This window comes from Candoia aspera, chromosome 2 (assembly GCF_035149785.1).
Source record: "Candoia aspera isolate rCanAsp1 chromosome 2, rCanAsp1.hap2, whole genome shotgun sequence".
Lineage (NCBI taxonomy): Eukaryota > Metazoa > Chordata > Lepidosauria > Squamata > Boidae > Candoia > Candoia aspera.
In genome coordinates this window covers 130801529-130824549 of record NC_086154.1, presented here as the reverse complement: position 1 = coordinate 130824549, position 23021 = coordinate 130801529, and the positions used below count along the sequence as shown (strand labels likewise).

The 23021-nt window shown below is 38.7% G+C and overlaps 1 protein-coding gene across 6 annotated transcripts in view; it reads left to right on the top strand.

Moving 5' to 3' along the window:
• Positions 1 to 23021, top strand: part of ATF1 (activating transcription factor 1) — a 364083-nt gene that overhangs the window by 9709 nt on the left and 331353 nt on the right. For 2 of the 6 annotated variants that reach the window (XM_063293611.1, XM_063293610.1), the window contains exons 1-7: positions 5702 to 5895; positions 5988 to 6105; positions 7757 to 7879; positions 12584 to 12681; positions 15545 to 15666; positions 16077 to 16241; positions 21513 to 21672. In XM_063293611.1, coding sequence (XP_063149681.1) covers positions 5888 to 5895; positions 5988 to 6105; positions 7757 to 7879; positions 12584 to 12681; positions 15545 to 15666; positions 16077 to 16241; positions 21513 to 21672 — 794 coding nt within the window. In that variant the 5' untranslated portion in view covers positions 5702 to 5887. Of the gene's footprint in view, positions 1 to 5698; positions 5896 to 5987; positions 6106 to 7756; positions 7880 to 12583; positions 12682 to 15544; positions 15667 to 16076; positions 16242 to 21512; positions 21673 to 23021 lie in introns of those variants that run through there. The other 4 variants (XM_063293612.1, XM_063293613.1, XM_063293614.1 and 1 more) reach the window with 3 other exon arrangements.

Sequence of the window (23021 nt, the reverse complement as noted above, 5' to 3'; positions counted from 1 at the left end):
CTAGCCTGTTGCCTTAACCACTAGACCAAACTGGCTCTCCTATTCTATCTTAAGAACTAAAATATTCTATCTTAGAATTTTTTAAAAACTTTTTCATTAGTCCAAACTCATCTGAGATTTGATTTAGATGCTTCTTTTACTTATTTAATCATACTGTACTTTTATACTTTTATTATACTTTTATTTATGTAACATGCTCTACATATATTCCAGATTTTTTTTCTAATGGCCTCAAAATAGCTGTACAGAATTTTTTCATTAGGAAAAACAAGTAATTAAAGCATATTCACAATGCAATCTAATGTACATTTACTCTAAAATAAGTCCATTGGTTAGCACTGTTTAACCTATGTGTTTTTAAGAATACAGCCTCTAAAGTTTTTTTAAGCTATGAACCTCTGTAACTTACGTTATTCCTATTCTCTATCTGCCCATTCATGTTTTACTGTCATCGCTGCAGGCCTTTCTTCAATTATCCCCTCTCAAACTCACCACTAGGGTCTTTGTCATCATGGTTCCCTTATTACAGATTATTCTGTCAAAAAGAATTAAGATTGTATGGTGCCAACATCATTTTTTCAATGCTGGGTTAAGCCTTTTTACAGTTAATACTGATTTTAACAATGAAGAAGGAAGTAATCAATGCTTGCTAAATGCAAACGCTATTAATTATTAATTAGATTTATTTTAAGAGATTGACTGTAAGAAATATAACAAATTTGTTTGGTTGTACCAAAATCAGCCCATCCCATTAGATCAAGCAGGGAAGGCGTGTTACAGGTTCCATCCGCCAGGGACTTACATTTAGTGGGTCCCAGGAGGCGGGCCTTCTCTGCCGTGGCTCCCTCCTTGTGGAACATTCTCCCCCCTGAAATCAGATTTCTTCCTTCCCTGCTATCACTTAGGAAGTCCCTCAAGACCTGGTTATGTTGTCAGGCCTGGGGGACTTTGGGAACAGGAGACATTCTAGATGGCTCCACTATGATTGACATTCTTGCTTTCTCTGCGGGGTTGGTATATTTCAAAATTTTTGTGATAATATTCTTTTTTAATAATCACTTTTATCTTTTTATAATGATTTTTTATTTATTCACTGTTTTTATTTAATTATTGTATGCCACCCAGAGCCGCCTTGTGTGAGATGGGCGGTCATATAAATGTGAGCAATAAATATACATACATACATACAGTACATGAAGGAAATGTATGGTATTAATCAAAGAAAAAAAGAGAAACTATTGTTAATTAGATTGTCATGACAATAATTGCAAGAATATTTACAGGATGGTAAACCATAATAGGTTAAGTGATACATCTTCTGCCTCCGTGTTTGGATAGTAAAAGATGTTACATTTTCTAGTTACAAATAATACTTATTTAGCCATTTAATTTTTAATACCTACTTCTAGAGCTGCTTACAAGTGTAACACATCTGCCTGTGCCAAACTAAATTTCATGTACAGTAGTACTAATTTTGATGTCAGGTGATTTTTTTTTTTTAATGTTTGGTAGAAAAACAGAATATGCTAGGGGCTTTCCTTTTCTTACTAGTTTAGGGAGGAAATTTGTTTCCTTTATTATGTGGCTCCAATTAAAAGCTTTGGCTCTTCTTGAGTTATTCATAAGGAAGGGCCTGTATAAATAGAAATGAAAATCATAAAATATTTCTCGATAACTGCCGTTATATTTACTCTGAAGGCTAAGCCCAAGGTTGAATCCCGGTAGAAATGTTGTGGCACTATTTTTCTTATGCTTTTTTTCTTGGCTCCTCTTACATTTCTTTCCCTGGACAAAAATATTTATTGAAAAGACAGAACATAAGACATGCATGGTAATTACATTACTGTACATATAAGGTAATATATTGGTTGGAGTCTGCTATGACCTAGTCCAGGGTTTCTCAGCCAGGGTTCTCTGGAACCCTTCGGTTCCACAAGAGGCCACTAGGGGTTCCCTGGGAGATCACAATTTATTTTAAAAATTATATCAAATTCGGGCAACTTCACATGAAAGAGATAAGTTTTATTCTTTATTTTTAGTTTAAGAACACTGCTAATGCATATATACAGGCCTACACATGAAACAAATACAATAATTTTGTAACTTGTGGCCTATATTTGAGCCTGAATGTGCAGGGGTTCCCCAAGGCCTGCAAAACATTTCTAGAGTTCCTCTAGGGTCAGAAGGGTCAGAACCTAGTCAGTGGTTTATCCTTTTATTGGTAGTAAAGCAGTACATGGATTTAACGATGGGATCATATAGTTGTCACAGTTTTAACTTTCTAAAATACAAATCCAGCAATCTTCTTCGTAGTATGCTATAATGATGTTATGGGGCATGGTGGCTCAGCGGTTAAGATGCCAGGCTTGTCGACTAGAAGGTTGCAAGTTCGGCAGTTCGAGACCCGAGCGCCGCACGACGGAGTGAGCTCCCACACTCGCCCCAGCTCTTGCCAACCTAGCAATTCGAAAACACGCAAATGCGAGTAAATAGGTACCGCTTCGGCGGGAAGGTAACAGCGTTCTGTGATTGTCATGCTGGCCACATGACCGCGGAAGTGTCTTCGGACAACGCTGGCTCTTTGGCCATGAAACAGAGATGAACACCGCCCTCTAGTGTCAGACACGACTAAACGGGGACCTTTAGTTTACGTATAATGATGTTAGTTTTCCATGTCACTTATGTCTCATTTTATAGAAGACTGTAAGTTCTTTGAGATGGGTGATATTATTTCAAGCCATACACTATACTAGTTTTTCAAATCCTTGTTTTGTAACTAATGGTGGTAACAGTAATTTAAATTTTGAATTTGCTCTTTACAGTAAGGGAACATATGTGGTTTTCAAACTGTTTAGGAAACCCATCACATAATTTTTTTCTGTGAAGGACTCTCCTCCCATTGCAAAGAACTGTGTACCTTGGAATACATTCACTATAATTTCTTAACTGAATACTGACTGGCCAGGCATGTTGTGTCTCATTGTGTGGACAGAGAATGGAATCTCCAGAGCATTATCAGTATTCTTTAGCAGCTGCACATTGAAATTGGGAATGATGGACCAGCTGATTTTCAGGAAAGCAAGTCCACCTTGACTGAACCTTTTGTTTGGGATCACCAGACTGGAAAACTACAGAATTAGAAAAGCACAAGTGGCACTGACAGCAAAATATTGTAATACAAAGTGATCCAGCTTAGTGTACCTGTTGTACCTTCTTTCAGGATACTTCAATCCTTTCCCCAAAGTTACCTTCTTTGAGCATACCCTTCTAACTTGCACATGGAATATAAGAGCTGCGCCACAAGGTTACTGTAGAATCTCCCAGCCTGACCTGGGGAAAAAAGCAATAGCTAATACTGCAGGGTTTTGTACTTTTGTCTACCTTCATTGAGAGCTCAAGTTCATAAAGCACTGATTAAGTACTGCAAGTACATCTTACGGAGGCCTCATGTACATCAAGGAGACATGGAAATCAGCTCTTGATGGTCTATTCGAATCACACCTCTTGCATGGATATACATTAATTGTGCTGAATCACTCTGGGGAGCTGAGAGAGTGGCTTTTTTTTTAAAACACATTCTTAGGCCTGACAGACAAACCATTAGTCTCTAAGTTTGTTCCATATTAAAGTAGACTGAAAACAGACTGGGAGCTAGTTATGTTTTGATATAACTTCACATGAGTTGTGGTAAAATTTCAAATTACCCCAGCTGCATTGATCTGTAGGAGATGCCACCTAATCCGACTGGAACAAAGGCTCTGTATACTGCTAATCTCAGGCTGAGGACTTCCTTGTTACCATCCCTTATATTCTCTGGGCACTTTTAAATAGTAACTCAGTGCCAATGAGGCAATAACCCATTCACCTGGATCCTTTTTATGTCTATACGTTTCTTTTTTTCATGCATTACATTCATTTCCTCTTTCAGCTTATTTTTTTCCATATGTCTACCTTATAGTATCCCTTACAGGAATATTGGGGGCCTTTCCCCTAGGTTTTTTTTTTTTTTTGGTTTGTTTTTGCAGAGGAGGGGATACATTTTTTTTTGTACAGTTCTATAGCCGTGCAAATTTTCAAAGTATAAAATTTGGAAATAATATCCATGCAATGATTCTGTTATTGGAATAAAAAGTGTTGTTCTGAAAATATGGAGTGGTAAATGGTTACCCATCATTTTACAGTATCAGTTGCAGAATTTTGTTGTTGTTGAGAATGGAAGCTTCTGTGTTGACTTTTATACTCAGCATACTTTCAAGATTAAGCTCTTGTGGTTGAATTCAGCAGGGAAAAATCAGTGACTCACATTTCTATTGAAAGAAATATATTTTTCAGTTTCTCAGGCACAGCTCCTGCAACTAGTTGAAATATTTTGTAACAGTGTACTCAGAGGTGGTAGATCAACTTTTAATGCCTTGGGGGTATTTTCATTTAAACTGTTTGTATACAGTAGTTCAGTTGACTAGGCAATAATATTTAACTGTGCTGCAGTTATATGAATGCATGACAGTTGCATACAGCAGATGCAGAAAGTTCTAAAGCACACAAAAATAGGAGCTAATTTCTTTACCTCATTCCTCTTCCCTTGAGGAAAAAAACAAAACTTGGCAGGCATGGGAGAAGATAATCTCAGTTTGCTGAAACCCTCAGAGAAGCTGTGAGGAAATAGGGTGGTATCTTCTTGTGCATGAGAGATAGGAATCTCATGGTTCTCTGGTTTAAAATACTGTTTAATATTTATTTAATATAAAAATATATTAAAATGTATTGCACATATGTGTATAAAAACACAATTCATTTTATGCTTCTTTCATTATCATCATAGTGATATAACTGTCCCTTTTTTGTAGTGATATTTGTTCATATAGCTGCCATCATTTTTCTTACAGTCTGTTCCTTCATTTAACAACCACTCATTCAATAACCATTCAAAATGAATAGTAGTTACATCTGGACCTTGTACTTATGGCCAGTGCAGCATCCCCATGGTCCAGATGTTCTGCGCCTGGATTGTGATTATGATGTTGGAGCATCCCTCAGTCATGTGATCATGATTTATGATTTATGACCTTCCCTGCTGGCTTCTCACGAGCAAAATCAATGGGGAAGCCAGCCGGAAGTTAGAAGTTGCAGTCATGCGAGGTCCTCGCTTAACGACCCACGTGGTCATCATTTAATAACAGCAACTGGAACTGCTGTTGCTAAACGGCACAGTCACATGGTTTTTCAACTTACCACCACGTTGCTTAATAATGCAGTTTCCAGTCCCAGTTAGTATAATTAAACAAGGACTACATGTAATAGCAAGTGGTGGAAATACTCAATATACGTTAGAACATACTTTGATATTTTTGTAATATAAATGATTTTTTATTCATCCAGTGGAAATTAGTAGAACGTTTATGAGAAGAAGACAGTCCTGAACAATTAGGAATATCTAATTGTGACATACTGTAGTAAAGAACTGCTGATGACTTTAGAATGTAAGGGACGTATGCCCTTTTATCATTTTTTATTTTTTCTTAAGTTCTATATTCTACCTTTTCTATATTTTCTATTTTGTATTTTAGCTATAAAATATTTTAAAATAAAAATTATTTCAGATTCTGGAAACTGGTCCATCTGGCTCAGTGGAAATGCATTACATATTTTGAAAGTCTGGAAAGTTATAGCAGCAATGGAATTTGAAAGTACCTAATCCTATACCTTTTTACTCAGACTTCAGCCCTACTGAGTGCAGTGGATTTTATTCCCATATAAGTGAGTATGTTTATAGCTTTAAAGTACTTGTATTTCTATAAGTTCCATTGGTTTCAATGCGTACAGTTCAGCCATGGTCATATCCCTGGATTGCCTATATTGATACTCCCAACACCATATCCTATTTATAATGCACAGGTAAACATAGCTGAAGCATAAAGATATTCTTTAAAAAGGTATCAATTTCTTTTTACTAATTATGTATATTGTGTGTTTTTGGTATATTATAGGTTGATTATGGATGAGGTGCCCAAAAGCAGTAATAACAATTCATCAACATCTGCTCAAGTAGCATCTTTACAAGGTACCACTCTACAGGAAGCTCAACTTTCTCATGTTTCTCAACAGGTAAAAATAGCTACCTATGACCAGACCCCAAAAGGATTTTTAAGTTAAGTAGGCTACTTATAGAGTTTTCCTTTGTGATATTTGCTTTCTAAATAACTTTAATAAGATTGTATGATTTCAAGGGACCTTAGATAATCATGTGCTTCCTGAACAAAACTGAACATGTGTCCAAATACACTATTAAACATTTGCATGCCCCATAATATCTGAACACTCATTCTCTGTTAATTTTAGTGGGTCCATCTAAGCTGACTAGTTCAGCAGTGAAATGGAGAGTTGATTTCCTTTGAAATACTGCTAAGTATACCCAATGGTTTTATACTTCAGTTTTTATTTCAAAATACTTCTGAAAAGACAACTTCAAACATCAGAATCATCATACATTTGCTAAACCTAAAAAGGGTGAATTTTAATTATTGTGATACTTGTTTAGAAATATTTACTCCCAAGAGGGTGTCTGGTTCTAGCACAATAAAGAGTAAAAGCTCTCTTGAGTCAGGTTTGACTTCTGGTGATTACATAGTCACATCCCTGTATTTTTCTTGGCAACATTATGGGTTTACCCTTATCCTCTTCTGGGATATTTCTTCAACTTTCTAATATGGCCCCTAGTTTCTCATCAAAGTATTAACCAGGCCAACCCTACTTAATTTTCTCAGATCAGCCAGGGTTGGCTAGGTGCTGCCATCTATTGAGCCTTTTAGCAAAAATGTCAGGAGGAGAATAATGATGCATCACAAATAATACAACACCAAGCACTGATGTTACCCTGTCTTACTCCTTTTTGTGGACCTTATTCATGTGCTTAAGCTTTTTGAATACAATAGAGGTGCACTACTTATATTTGCTTATTCTAAAATTAGTGGTTTACTTCCTGCTGCAAATTCTTTAAATTTCAGATATTCTTATCAAAAAAAAGTTAAGTAGCAACACAACAGTAGGGTCTGTGCAACTTAAGCAAATAGTTGTATTTTTTTTTAAATAGTTACATAAAATATGTATTTATTATTTTACTAGGCTTATATGCTTCTCCATTTATTGATGGACTGTGTGTGGCTTATATCCCTAGCATGGGTTAACAGGATTAGAACAACTAAAAAATAGAGCCAGATTAAAAACAAACATTAAATCCATTAATTTAGGACAATAATAACAAAATATTCCTATGCCAAGGAACCATAAAAACGCAGAAAGTTCTATACTCATATCCCCCTCAAAGTCCTGTTGATTTTGATTGCTTTCCTAAATCTCAGGAATGTTGGAGCAAGTTGAATTTTTTGGTTTTCCTGTATGTAATGATTTGCATGAAGAACATCTGTGTGACTATGGATAAACTTTTGTTTGCCTTTTGAAATAGGGAGCTATTAGATTTAGTAAATGAAATTAGCAAATGCTGAAAACTGGTAAATATGACAAGTGAAGACATCTGATGTATCCTCATATAAAGTACACATATTATTTAGAATGCTTTCTCAGAATGATATTTGTTTAACAGGTTTTTTTTTCAATATTTCAATCTGGACAGCCTGACTTAATGAACATTAAGCTCTGTTGTGTCTCAGCTGAAATGTTATTTACATATAAGAGTTTATTTATTTATACTTTGCTTTCATGATTTGGGTATGAATAGTAAACTCCTTATTTCTCTTAGATGTCTCTTAGAGGTCCAACTCCACTAACAGTGGTACATCTGTCTGGAGATCAGGTCCAGGGAGTCATTCATACAGCTCAGACCTCCTCTGTGATTCACTCACCACAAGGACAATCAATAGAGGTACATTGTTCACATCCATATGTAGCTTATTTTCAGTTTTTTCTAAATGTCTGAATTGATATGTTTTAGCCTATCATTAAAAAAAGTAAAGTCTTCCTCAAGTCAACTTTGACTTTTGGTTTGTTCATGGACAAGTTCATGTAATTTTCTTGCAGTAGTACAGAAATGAAACTTAAATAGCAGAAGTCTGTACAAGTTATTGGTGATTAATCGTTTTATTTATAAAAGGGGACAGTTTTTTATTTATTTATAACATACTTCTATGACATCCCACTTAAGTAACTCAAAGCAGTTTATGTAAAAGAAGAAAATAAAACCATAAGAAGAACTGAACACAATACAGTAATAATTACAAATATGGCTCAGGTCCATCAGAATAGGTTTTGACTGCTTTATAAAATATAAGCACGGTAGGAACTCCTCGGGGTTTATGTATTCCATAATTTGGGGGGGGGCTGTCACTAAGAAAATATACCTCCAGGCTCCCACTCTTTTTATCACACATTGGGTGGGGACTCAGAGCAGCCCCTCTTAGGATGCAAGCATACAAAGGGCTGATTCTGTTTGGGAGACACAATCCTGCAAGTACACAAGTACTAAGTCATGAAGGGGTTTAAGGTTTAAACCCATCGTCTTTAATTGGGCCCAGGAACATGTTGGTAACCATTATAGCAGCTTCAGCATACGTGTTAACAGTGCTCAACTACAGTACTTCCTCCCATCAGTAGTTGGGGCACTGCATTTTGCAGCTACTGCCACGTTTGAGTTGCCTGAGTTAAACTTAAGAAACAAAAACTAATTCATCCTTGCTCTTGGGCTACAACTTTATAATTTTTTAACTAAAGAAAGGAAATAAGGGAAAGGAATGAAATGTATTAATTACAACTGGAATACACACACACACACACAAACCTCCCTAGCCTAGCTTTTCACAGGGACAAGGAATAGTATGGATCAAAGCTAAAGATGGTGGAGCTCATGTCAGAGAACACTCTATCCATCAGAGTCTACAAGCTGAAAAGAGTCCCCCTTTTTGGGGGAGATGGACAGTGATATAAATTTGAACAAATAAATAAATAAATCCCAAATAGCAGTACAAGACAGTGTTCTAGTCAACACTTTACATACCCTGCCCTATGACAGGGCTGCTGGATGATAACCCACTGATACGGTAATGATGAAGAAGTGTGAATGTTTCACCGCCATTATTGCCATAGTGTAGACTTGAACACGAGCTCTTACCTATGTTGGTCAAGTTCACTTTTTAACCATCCTCCCAAGCACCCTGTGCATCACTTCTACGTCATCTTCCAAAACACCAGGGTAAACCAGTAAGCACCTCACAATCTGCCAGGAGATAGGCTGCGTGGAAGCAGTGGCTTCAAGCATTCTGGCCACCTCCTGACTCCATCAATGAAAAAAGCACCTAACAGAATTGCCTGTCAGATTGCTGAGAACATAGCCAAATCTCTCCCCCACCACACCCCAAAAACTTCAGAAGGTGACTGAGATAGGTCATCGTAGAAGTTCCTTGCAGAAGCCCCAGATGGCAACATGAAATCCTGAGCTCTATAAACTCCATCCCTAGAATATGGATGTTGAAATCCCCCAGCTTTAATAACTACAGGAACTCCAATGCCAGTCCTATGACAAGGTTCAGCAGCTCAGAAAGGAATCCTGCTGGACAGCAGGGTGATAGGTGCATGAGCAGGATTCTCAATCTGTCTTTACAGCCCAACTAATACATGGGCAAAATATCCTCCATTGCTAAAGGGGATTCTTGGGCAGTGGGCACTCGGCTATATTTAGGTATTTTAATGTCACACTTTGAGTAGGTGTCAGTAACCTCCAATCTATTTAGCTACAGTTAAAGCAAAGGAGAGCCAGTTTGGTGTAGTAGTTAAGGCAGCAGCCTTGAAACTGGGAGACCATTAGTTCTAGTCTTGCCTTTGGCACCAAGCCAGCTGGGTGACCTTGGTCCAGTCACTCCCTCTTAGCCCTAGGAAGCAGGCAATGGCAAACCACCATCGAAATCTTGCCAAGAAAACTGCAGGGACTAGTCCAGGCAATCGCCAGGAGACAACACTGGCTCGAAGGCACCCTCAAAAAAATGGCAAAGGGCAGATGAGGCTTTAAGAACATAGGAAGTCAGACAATTGGTCCCATTTAGCTCAGTATTGCCTGCACTGTCTGTTGCTCTTCAGATGTTCAGAGAAGAGCCTTCCACAACCAAAGATCTTCTGTTCCTGAGCTATAGTTTTTAATGGCTACTTGTTTGTAAGATGGTAACTGCATCCACCTCAGCTGTGGCATGTTTTGACTAGTACTCTTGTTCCTTGTAAAAGAGGGCATGAAATCCCTGCACAAAATTCATTTCTAACAGTTGTCCCACAGTTAGACCATATACCTGCCCATAAATATCAAGGAGCAAAAACCGTAAGAAATTCTCTGTTTCTATGTAAAAGCTATTGTACGACATTTAGTAGTACCCTGTTAGAGGCTCTTCATGTCTAATATGGAAGTATACATCATATTAGTACTTCCTTAAACATTCCTCAAATTATTCATTGACATTCATGCCCTGAAGATTCCTTACAGCGTCAGTGGCTTGGAACCTCAGAGTTCTGCTACGTTATATGCTTTCACGTCAGCTGTTTATAGTGGCAATTGTGAGAATATGCCATCTTCCCTTGTTGAACGTTGGCTGGATTTAGTGGGTCCTGTCCACTGACACTTCACGTTTATTAATTTAGGCCCTGGTCTCTTGCTTGGACTACTACAATAGTCTCTTCCTTTGTCCTACCTCTGTTTACTAACCTTGGTCCAGAACTTTGCAGGTACTTGCATGAACACCTCCAAGTAGAACCAGCCTTTCTAGTATACTCATCTAGAATATTCACTCCATCACTGGGGTTTAGGGAGGATGTTTCTCAGTTGTTTCCAGCCCCTCCCCCCATGAAATAGTCTTCTGCCAGAAGTTAGGTCAGTAACAATTTGAAGTCATTTCAAAACATTGTCAAGACAGAATTATTCTTCAGGGTTTTTGAAAGCTGAAGTTGCCTTAGACTGATGGGCACCATTTGATAGTTGCAGTTATAGTGTAGATTGTTTGACTTTTTATTGGATTATTATTATGCTTTTATCTGTATTTTTTGCTTTTACGTGTAAACCACCAGGAATTTGGATTCTGGCAATATAGAAATGAATTAAATAAATAGATAGAATCACTGCCAGATAATTGCTCAGTTCTCCTAAATGGCCAGGGGCAGGGGCACTGCTTTCAGACTATCCTCAAAGTATGCTACTTCCTCAGGGGTGCACTCCTCTCACCACAGTGATTTTGTTTCTCTACAGAGGACTTGTCTTTAGTATGCAGGGCCTTGACAGCCATCCCTTCTGACCCATTAGGCAGATTCCTATTAACGTTCTTACTTGAAAGATAGCTTTTTTGGTTTTGGCCACCCTAACCTTGGCTTTAAGGGTTGGGGAGCTTGGGTTGCTTTCATTTGTGTGGGGCAGTCTATGTGCACTTTATAAAGAAAATATGGATATAAGCCAGATCCTTACTTTATGCCCAAAGTCGGTTCCAAATTCCATCTAACACAAGATACTGTATTTCCCCATTTCTTCCTGGACCTAGCTCACCCTAGACAATATATCTGGTTCAGTCTAGATATGTGCATGATTCTGAGAATCTACCTCATCCCCTTCACTAGAGGTGTGAAGAGCTCTAGTTTATCTCCTACAAATCAGGGGACACTTGTTTACTGCTTAACAATTAGCAGATAGATTGGAGAACCCATTGTCCTGGCAGGCACACCCAGCACACACAATGGCCACATCTGTGAATTTAAAAGCAGGAGTACCATTAATAGACATCTGTAGGTTAGTTGCCTGGGTGCAGCTGTCTACTTTTATAAAACATTTTAAAATAGATACCTTTGCCTTTGGCCCATAGCATGTTTCAAGGAGTCCAACTGTCATTCATCATTTTTCTTTAATTCATAGGATATTAACACATTACCTTCTAGATGAAGCCAGATGAAGACTGCTTGCTTTACTTGGCTAGCATTTTTTCCAAAGAACTGAATCTTCTATTGTTACTTTAACAAGTAACTATAAATAAAAAGTCTTGCTAAATTTGTAGTTGCCAATTTTTCCTCAAACTTGGAATTCTTGAGAAGCCTGAACACTCTAGTTTTGTTTTTCCAATCCTGTCATGTTGCTATAACAAACTTAATAGTGATTTTTTGAACACGTGTAGTTTGATTTTTGCATTAGGTCAATACAGGCATTGTACCCAGTTTTGCAAGCAGAAAAATGTTACACATACAGTTGGTCTTTTAATGCTAACACTGTTTGTATCACAATATAACTGTAATTTCTTTAAGTCACCTGTGTTGTTGGGTTTTTTTTTGGTTAGATCAACATAGAGTAACTCCAAAAGAATTTTTTTTTCCTGTGGATCTGCACATAAGTGATTGGAGTTCATAAATGTGCTTCTATAGTCTAGATTCTAGTTTAAATAACAAATAACACCTCCTCTGAAGTTTAGTAACTCTAAGCATAGAATAATTTTTTTCCACAAGTTGTTGAAAGGGTGCTATCATTTTAAAAATCTTAATGGTTATACTTGGCAGATGTGAAAGCTGCGTCATATTGTCTCATATAATGTTCAACAAAATGACAGTTTATTTTTTTCAGGTGTCATTATCAGAGAATGAGGATTCACAAGACTCTTCAGATAGCATGGACTCTTCCCAGAAAGCAAGAGGTCTCTTAGCACGTCGTCCATCTTACAGGTCAGCACTTTATACTAAAATATAATTTCTTCTCAGATCTGTACTAGAGTTATTATAGAAAATAATATTTCGTGGCAAATTGGGATTCTTTGGGGAAAAAATGGAAGAGTACCAATACTTTTGGCCTCATCTAATACTAGCCAAATAGCCCCCACCCCCCCAAAAAAAATGGTCAAGGGCATACTTTTAAAACCATTTTTGGAAAACATTACCATAAATTCGCATAGGAAACAATGGGTAACTTTTTCACTAACTGAAAAAGTCTGATTAGATAATGTCTAACATTTTTTTTTAAAAAGCCTCTCAGCAGAAAGAACCAGTAGTGGTCTTCTCAGTTCCTTTACATCAGTGTTTCTTAAAGTATGGTCCAAGGACCCCTGCGGGTCCCCTGTCTCAGGAGTCTGCAAAATCAAAACTATTTGCCAGATATTGAAGATATATGCAAACATTTAAAACAATGTTACTCTTCTCATTATTATTTTTTGTTAAAAAAATATAGGATTTTTTCATGGAAAATATTTTATTTATGGTAATATCTAATGGGTTTAATATTGTTATTTTTACATGGTTCAATAAATAAATATTTTATGAGTGCATCTATTTTAATTTTTAATATGGTAAATATTGATGAATTATAATGCCCACAAAAGCTCTTTTGGGGTCTTCCATAATTTTTAAAAGCAGGAAGGGGTCCTGAGAGCAAGAAATTTAAGAAACACTGATTTAAATGAACTTTCTGGGTCCCTTATTCCTGGCAGTTCCTTCCCTATTAAGTTTTCTTAATGTTTTGATTAAACAAAAAATCTTGGCCAATGTTCTGTGGGCACTTCTTTTTTTTTTTGGCAATATGACTACCCGCTGTAAATGTAACAAAAGCTATGGGTTGTTTCCTGGTGTTTTTGCAGAGAGGAGTAACTGCTGGCGGCAAAATAAAAAGTTTTTAAAGGACTTCAAATACTTCTTAACTGTGTGCATATTAGCGTTGTGAGACAACACAGGAAGGTGCAGAGATCATGAACCAACTAAACCACTCTTGTCGCACTGGTTGCTACGTTTATACACTCTCAGCAGCGTTAGTAGCAGTTGTCGTTCCTTGCTTCTAGAAAGGCTGAAAAGAGTTTGAAAAAAAGAGCCCAGCCGGAGTGCTGAGAGTAGTCAGGAAACTCAGGAGAGCATTTTTCTTTCACATTCTAAACAAAACTCTCAAAACTTGTGTGTTCTGTTTCGTGGTTAGGATATTCAGCTGTTTTGAGGTCAGAACATTTTGAGGTCAGAGTGTTTTGCACAAGCCTAGATTGTAATACTTCCTGTTGAAAAAGTCCCTGAAGATGTTAGGAGATGAGTTATTCTGTGCAATAACCTTTGCTGTGCAGTAGGTAAATGTAAAACGTACCATTCTGATTATTGAACATTCCAGATTTCTCTAGAACTTTCCCAAAACAGTAAGTTTATGAATAGTGTACTATGGAGTTAGATTTTGTCCCTGTGCCTTCAGCATCTACACTGAAACCTCTGAGAAAGTCATACCGAGATTCTGGCTTAGATACTACAAAAAGGGGGAAAAAAAGTGCACTCTAACTCTTGTTCCATTTTCTAAATCTTCTTTTGAATATGCATGTGTGTTTGAAAACAGATAATCAAGAAGAGGGTGGGATTCTGTTCTGGATCTTTTCCCATTTGTAGTTACTACTGGATCTTTTCCTCTAGCTGGCCCTCTGACTGCAGTGACTGGGAATGATCTTTATCAGTATTATCTTATGTGCCTGTTATGCCGTTCTTGTAAAAAACAAACCAAGACAGACCCGTCTCAGTCATTTATGATATAATCATTTCCTGCTTAGGCTACAGTAATATGCTGTGTCTGATTCTGCCCTTGCAGGCTGTTCAGCAAAAATCATGCTTGGAGCCAGACACTTACTAATTCCAAATGTTGGATTTTCTTCTGTGAAGATCTAACTTGTGTGAGGGGAATATTTTCAGGTTTGAGAGCCACACAGATTGCAAGCTGATCTTCTGGCTAATGGGTGAAGGATCGTGTCCCTTCTGGAGCAACAGCTACAGACTCCCCATTTCTTTTGTGTCTGTAATCTGAATTTCATGGAGCCAGTGTAGTGTAGTAAGTTGTTGGACATGTATCAAGGAGACCCAACTTCCTGTGCCCGCTCTACTGTGCAGCCCACTGGGTGAGTTTTGGCAAGCCCTTCTCTCTTTGAGCTTTACTTGGCTCAAGATTATTGTGAGGATAAACTTGGGGGAGCCTTGCCCTCCCCCATGGTTGATTTTTGAGCTAAGAAAGATGGGGTATGTGCAACAACAGCAACGTAAAGCAGTATCTCACAAATTCCAAGTCTGCCTATGAGCTTGTGCAAGAACTTCAATCTGCTTTTGAGGCTGTTTGGACTTTCCTACTACCAGTGAATGACTATATGACTATTTTCAGGCATGGCACCTAAGTTTTAGCACAACTTCCCAAGCAAATGCTAACCGTCTTTTACAGAACATCCACCTACCATCTTGTATCTAATCTTCTTTTAGCTTATTTTTGTTGTTAAGATCATAATTATTTTTATTGTTTTTATTGTATTGTTTAAAATGTGAAAATGTTTAATAGTATCTTTCTATAAAACATTCAGAACAAAAGAATTTTAAAATATGCATCACTAACAGTGGTTTTAATGAAGGGTTTTTGGTTTTCTAAGGCCAGAAAATATTGAACTCTGCTTCCTTGAATTTGAAAAAACAAACAAACTGTGCTTAGAATTAGGCATATTGAAATAATCAATATGATAATAATGTACCTACTTTTTCAACATGATTTCCCCCCAGCAGTATATATCTGATACATTGTGTTGCTTTTTTATAGAAAAATCTTGAACGATCTTTCCTCTGAAGACACAAGGGAGAGGAAAGGAGATGAGTCAAATCCTGCTGTCACTTCTGTGCCTGTCACTACACCTGTTTATCAGACCAGCACTGGTCAATATAGTATGTATTATTAATAAACTTCTGCACTAAGTAGGTTGCTGGCATCCAGGATTATAATTCAGAATTACAATCCCTTCCAAAATTATTTATTATCAGGAAAACAAAGTAATAATTTTGGAAATGTTTTGTAATTCAGTAATTATTTAGTATGAGATAAAAATTATATTTACTAAATATTTATTCATTCAAAATGTGTGGTCCAGCAAGGCAGTATTGAGAAAATGGAGGAATGTTATCAAATGTGCTTGTCAAGTGAAGATGTTTACTTTATTACTTATTTATAGGCAAGAGACTGCATTAGTGGAATATTCCTGTGGGACTGCCCAAAGGAAAAGAAATCTTGCCTGTTGTGCATCTTGTACTATGCGGTGCTCAGCATCTTCTCTGTTTCACTCTGTCTTGTTCTGAAGTTGCCATTGCCCCAAATGGACCATTACAGCTGAGCAGTCCAGGTGCAGAGAGTGTGCAGGGCTTACAGACATTTACAAATGCTGCTGGGACTCCACTGTTACAGTATGTGCAGACATCTGACGGCCAGCAGATACTTGTACCGAGTAACCAGGTAGTAGTGCAAAGTAGGTATCCACTTTAAATAATTTAAAATATTAATCTCTTTTCCTGCCTAATTCTGTTATTTTACATTAGTACCAATTCATTATGCTATGCTCTCATTTATGGCAAGGTTGGGGAAGTTCCAGTACACTGAAGGTGCAACTCCGAAATTCCCTCCATAATTTATTGGTGGAAATCGATCACAACGTTTAGTGTAGGCAATTAAGCTGCTTTCCTACAGTGAAACAAGGGCAACCTGTGGTGGCTATTTCCCTCCTGGTTGCTCTGGGAAAGAGCTTAGGATTATTCTGATGCTACTTTGTCTGCAGGGATTTATAGTAGCTCTTTCCCCACTTTTGGCCCTGCTTTGTTCCAGTGAATGCCTGTGCCTGCTAGGTCTGCCAGCCATCCTCAGGGCCAGGACTACCCAGGCTAGCTGTTTCCTCCTCCTCCTCCTTCTCCGTCTCCTTTTTCCTTTTCCTTTTCCTTTGGCCACCTGAAGGTAGAGCTGACAGAAAAGGGTTAAATCCTCCCTCTGAGGAAGGAAACCCTCCCTTCAGTCCTAGCCCTGCCTTCTGAAGAAGAGTCAGAGATTTTTTTCACTTGGCTTCATCTAGGCTGGGGGAAAAGCAGCAGCAATAATAATAATAATACAGGAAAAAGTCAGGGAAGCTAAATGAGACAGACCTCACAGTGAGAAGCACAGTTACCATGTGCCGGGACTTTAAGGCCTCTCTCCTTAAGAAGAGCTCCAGCAGTGTGGAACTCAAGGATGGCTGGGAGCCACACCAAGGCAGCAAAGATACCCCAGCTGTGACTGTTGGGCCCAAGCAACAGGGAAGGAAGGGAGCTGGCAATGAATGCTCATTTCTGTTTTGCACTGGAGCAGCAGGCAGTGCCCTTTTTCCCACCTCCCCTTGTTTGGTACCAGAGAAGGCAGCTCAGCCCCGTGGATGGGCCAGAAGCAGAAGGGAAGTCATGTGGAGACCAGGATGATCCATCCAACTCCCAACTGCTCGTGGTGAGCATTACATGTTGAGACACCAGGTGGCCTCCGTAGTTGTATCTTCTGGAGGACCTTCCTCTCTGCACATGCCTGGTAAGTGCCAGGACTACAGCATGTTGATGAATATGAACCATTCAGATGGCCTTTCCACCAGTGCTGACTAGCACACTGAGATAGAGGCACAAGGTGAATTCAGAAGCAGAGAGCTTCCTTCTCTACACCTCCCTGCAAGGAGACATCCATCAGGGATAAGTTTTGTTCTTTATTTTTATTTATGAAATTTCATCACCGCCCATCTCCCTCAAAAGAGGGACTTGGTGGTTTACAGTAAAGCTAAAAAGATTAAAATACAATAAAAACAAGATATCTTAAATATAAAAATAAAATAGCATCCAAGATGGCAATATTAAAAGTTCTGATTTAAATTCATAAGTACACTGGAACCACTTTAAGGCGCTAGCCATCCCCAGGACTGACTACTCCCCGCCCCAAGATAAATACATGTATCTCCTGCCTCCCATTGCTGATATGGCAAAGGAAGAGCATAAGAGCACCATACTGGGGCCATTTGTTGCTCTTATGTGGTGGGCCATGTCAGAGGATGTTGGCAGTGAGAAACTTGAAGTGGCCTAGCTAGGTCCAGTATGATGGCATCCCCTCCAAACCTGACAGATGTCCCACATGGCCTTTTCCCCTCTTTCCCCACAGGATGACGGTGACAATATATCACCTAGTTGACATTGGCACAAAGGAATGGGGGATCTGCTCTCCCCATTTCTGTTCACAGGGAGTAAAAACTGGGATTTGGTGTGACATCTTGAACCTCAAACCACTGAACAACTCCATCAGGCAATGAATCTACAGAATGGAATTGTTGAGGTGCATGACAGCAATCATTATCTAAGGAGCCTTTAAACTGTGATAAACCTGCTAGAGGCTTACCTGCACATTACTATCAGACCCACAGGTCTGAGTTTAATTCTTAGATTTTCATAGGGGAAGCAACAGTCCCAGTTCAGGGCACTACTCTTTGATTTGGCTTCAAGTTCATGTCAGGAGCATCGGCTTTGCACACAAAAGTCTTCCCATTCAGTTCCCATTATCTCCAGGGGATGAGAAAATGTTTGAAAAGCCTCGCCCCCCACACCCCAAACCTTCCTATGCTCCTCTAACTCCTTTCCTTATAACAACTGTATAAAGTGGACTAGTATTATACCGAGTGTTCAACAAAATAATGATACTCTGATAGGACATCTGAGGCTTCAGCCGGTCAAAATCCACACTAATCGGATTAAGGAGAAAGTGTTTATAACAACAGCCAAAGAAAAGCCACCAGGAGAACAGTTTTGTGGTGAACGTAGTAAGAGTTAATTCACACCTTCAAATGCTTCCTTGGGAGACCTTTGTAGGGTGGCCACTTGGTCCTCTGAGTTCACATTTATTAACTACTACAAGTTTAATTAATTAATTAATTTGTTCCCCCCATCTCCTCCCATTGGGGGACTCTGGGTGGTTTACAATAATCAATTAAAACAACAACCATACAATATAAATATAATATATAAATATAAAATTATTCTAATAAATATAAATAAGGGTAAAAAATAAAAAAGTCCAAATGGCAGGAGAATCTGATACAGTCCATATGTGGGAGGAGTGGTCTAAGATAGAGCCATCCCCATGTAGATCTATTCCCCTCCCCGCCCCAAATGAGGCAGCAGAACCAGCTCTTCAGACTCTTCCAGAAGGCCAGGAGTGATGGGGCCAATCTCACCTCCGGCGGCAGCGTGTTCCACAGGGCGGGAGCTACTGTAGAGAAGGCCCACTTTCTGGACCCCGCCAAACGGAATTCTCTTACCGACGGGGTCCGCAGCATGCCCTCTCTGCACGATCGGGTGGGACGGGGTGATGTAATGGGGAAGAGGTGGTCCCTCAGGTAACCCGGTCCCATGCCATGTAGGGCTTTAAAGGTGACGACCAACACCTTGAATTGGACCCGGAAGCAAACTGGCACCCAATCCAGCTCGCACAGCAGCGGTGTCACATGTGCCCTTCTGGGGGCACCAAAAACAGCTCGCACGGCTGCATTCTGGACCAGCTGAAGCTTCCGGATACTTTTCAAGGGTAGCCCCATGTAGAGCACATTGCAATAGTCTGAGAGATAACCAGGGCATAATTTCCATGACTCTTCACAAGAGTCTGCTAAGAGGGTGCTGCAGAAAATAGTTTCTGGCAAAGCTTGGGACCCTTCTCTTGAAAGCTCCAATCCCCAGAGATGGCTCTAGTATGTCTCACTGTAGAAAATCAGTGTGTTGCACTTACAGTGAAGGTCCAGTTTCTGTAGCAGGGACGGGCCACCTAGCCCATCCAGGCAGTTACAGGAAAGAGTGGGGAAAGGAAATGCATCAAGACTTCATCAATTTCTGTAGCTAATTGCACATAAATCTCTCCTTCATTCCTATCTTACCTTTCTAAAGTGTTCTTTCTGCAAGCTCTTTTTCTAGCTTGTCATTCCAGAACTGGGGATTTCTCATCCCACAGAAAGCAATATCAGAATCTTCTGATTCCTGCCTCTGGAATGAGTGGGAGGGGGATATCCCATTGTAAAATGTCTCACTGTAGAAAATGGACGTTCCCTGTGTAAATCAGGTGTATTATTTTCCAACAATTAGCAGTCTAATCATTTGGGAACAGTCTCTCTAATGCTTGAGCTGCAACTGTTAAACAATTAATCCTAACCAATTAAATAATCATAATCACAATAAGCATCCTTTTTGATTAAAAAATTAATATTGCTCAATTCCATAATTTTTACAATCTTCTGCTTTCTCTTACCCCAGATATCTGTAGAAATTTGTGAAATGGGTTGAGTATTCTTCCTCATGCAAACTCTTTGGTTCCCTTTCACACCAAAAAGTAATTATGCAAACTAAAGCTTATTGAAACAATGGCACAGGTTATAGGGATTGACTGTTGATTACTTGTACAAGCCTTGACTTATTAAGTTCTTCAAATTAACATTTCTTCCAGGGGGCAGTAGGCATTGCTCCTCATTTTGTGGTATTCAGAGCTTCCCATTTTGTTATGGGTGACTGGAGGCTAATAATCTGTATCTATCAGCAGGCAGTATTACAATGCAAGATAGCATCCTTAGAAAACGACCACCGCTGTTTTTGTGTTCCAGCACTGCCCACTTTTTCTGTGTAATACCAACAACTGTTTCCTAATTATAAAGGAGTGAAAGTAACCTCAGCCAAGAAAAGGTCCCTTTTCCTTTGTTAATGAAGTAGTTCTCACAGATACCCTATTCCTGAGGATTTTCCTTTTATTTTAATGCTATTTTTGGATTATTTGGAAACAAATATGGGTATAACCAGGACACTTTAAACAGTAAAACTCTTGTTTAATTTAAACTAATTTAAAGTTAGACCTGCTTATGCCATCTATTCTCACTGAAGATTTTGAACTGCATTTTTATGCTCAGTGTCCCAATGTTAGCTAATTTTTTCTATAATTAATAATTAATTCTAAACTGCATAAGATCCAATTTAAATATAAAACTGGCTGTTGTAAGAAATCTTTTCATGCAGAGTGTTCCATGCACCTATAGTCTCAAATATTGCTAGGCTTGCCTTTCAAAAAAGGAGTTTTCAAAGAAAGCACAATACTCCAATCCAGTGACCACTTGGCGGCCTGACTTTTATACAGCAAAGGGTATTGCAATGGATGGGAAGGAAGAGAGGATGTCAGCTGCAGCAAGGAAGGAATTGTGACAGGAGAATGGAAAAAGATGTGGCTGGGAAAGTTATCTCACTGTTCCATTGGGAGGGAGTGCCAGAAGCAACTTACAGCCTCCCAACTGTTTTACTAGCTGCAGCATTTTAAGAGAAATGCTGATTTAAGGGAAAAGAAGCTGATATAAGGCAAGGGCCAGTGCTCTGTCCAGTGCCCATAGCAACCCAGGCAAAGGAAACATCTTTTTATATTTTTTCCCTGACTGTTAGTGAATGAAATTAATTGCAGACAATAAAGAAAGGGGGTGCAAAAATAAAATCACTCAGATTTCCATATTTTATTCCAAATCCCATTCAAAAATCAACATACGAGTCCAGCATTGTGTGTATTTGCCTTTATTCTCAAAAACTACTAAGAAAGTAAGTGGTATATTTATTTCTTGCCCGACCAGAATCCCATTGGAATCATTAGTTTTATTTGGGGGGTGGGAGTAGCAGTATTGCAGTTTAAGAATTCCTGCTTTACAGTATCCTCTACTCTGGTTCCTTAACAGCTGCAACTGGGGATATGCAGACGTACCAGTTGCGCAGGACACCAACCACCACTTCCCTTCCACAAACAGTTGTGATGACAACGCCCGTGTCCTTGACATCTCAATCAACCAAAACAGATGATCCCCAATTGAAACGAGAAATAAGGCTGATGAAAAATAGGTATTTGATTTCCAGATTTGTGTTCTGAAAAGGGATCTTGTGTATAGAGGTTAGCAATAGGTTTCAGTATTTTATTTTTCCCTTCTAACTAAATATTTGTTTATACTGTCTGCTTTTTTATGATTTCACTTTATTCTGGAGTGGGGAATGCCTTCATTTAAAAATGCCTTATTTCAAGAAATAAGATATAGAAGAGGAACAGTGTTGTTTTTAATAATAAGGTTCTTGAAAAACAAATTTAATGCATCTCTCTAGTACCATTAGTTTTTCACCTGTGCTTCACAATGAAATATGATTATGAAACTTTCCATCACATATACTGATGGGTCACTGTTGAATTTCTACACTTCGTGTTTTTTAATGTGTGGAACCTCTGAGGCAACCCTCTACCCAAATTCAAATTTTAATATCTTTATTACAGTCCTTGACCAGCCTTTACAATAGAAAAAGAGAAATAGTTTGGTACAGCAATTCATTATCAAGGAAAAAAGAAATAAAACAATAAAACAGCATATCTTATTTAAAGTTTTGCACAACTGTATAACTTGATGAAGATATTTGGCTACCTGATATGTGAAAGTGGAGTTAGCATCCCTTAAGAAGTAATAAAACATACAATTTATCAATATGACCCTCAAATTTAGAGATGATTGGGGAGATCAGACATGTCTTGGGGCATCATAAAAAGGACACTGTATGAGGACACGGGCAAGAGTTTCTACCTCCCTGGATCCACAAGAGCAAAGTCTCTGCAAATGAAGAGTCCCGTGGAGGCTTCTCACAAGCAGTGCTGAAGGGAAGGCCATCGAAGTGGGTTCTGGAAAAGGCCCATATATTTGCTTAAAGCTAGATTGTATAGATACCCTGCAGTAGATGGCTTGCGGCTATCTAACATTTGGCGATAGAATTCAGGGGCACTGGAGATATCATTTTGGCAATCAGTGTCCCTAATTCTTTTACTATTGATTTGGCCTTCTCAAGGGTTAATTGGCTTAAATATTCAGGAGAGAGGCCAAGACTATAAAGTTCTTCTATACAAGTACATTGCCAGTGAGATGGCAACCTGCCTGTAGGGTAAAACATGATTCTGAGCCATGAGATTAGAATCCTGGTCCAGGCCTGGGCCTTAATACTTGGCACGTTAGCTTCAAGCCCCAAGACTGCATTAGGAGTGCATTTTGGAGTAACGAACAACATCCTAAGGAAATTCAATTGAATGGTTTCATAAGTCCTATATGGGCCAAGTTGTATCCCATATAACAGTTGGGCAACTGTTTTAGCCACAAACAATTTGATTGCTGCTAGAATGTAATTTGCTCCCTGCTGCCTATAAAATTTAGTTATTGCTA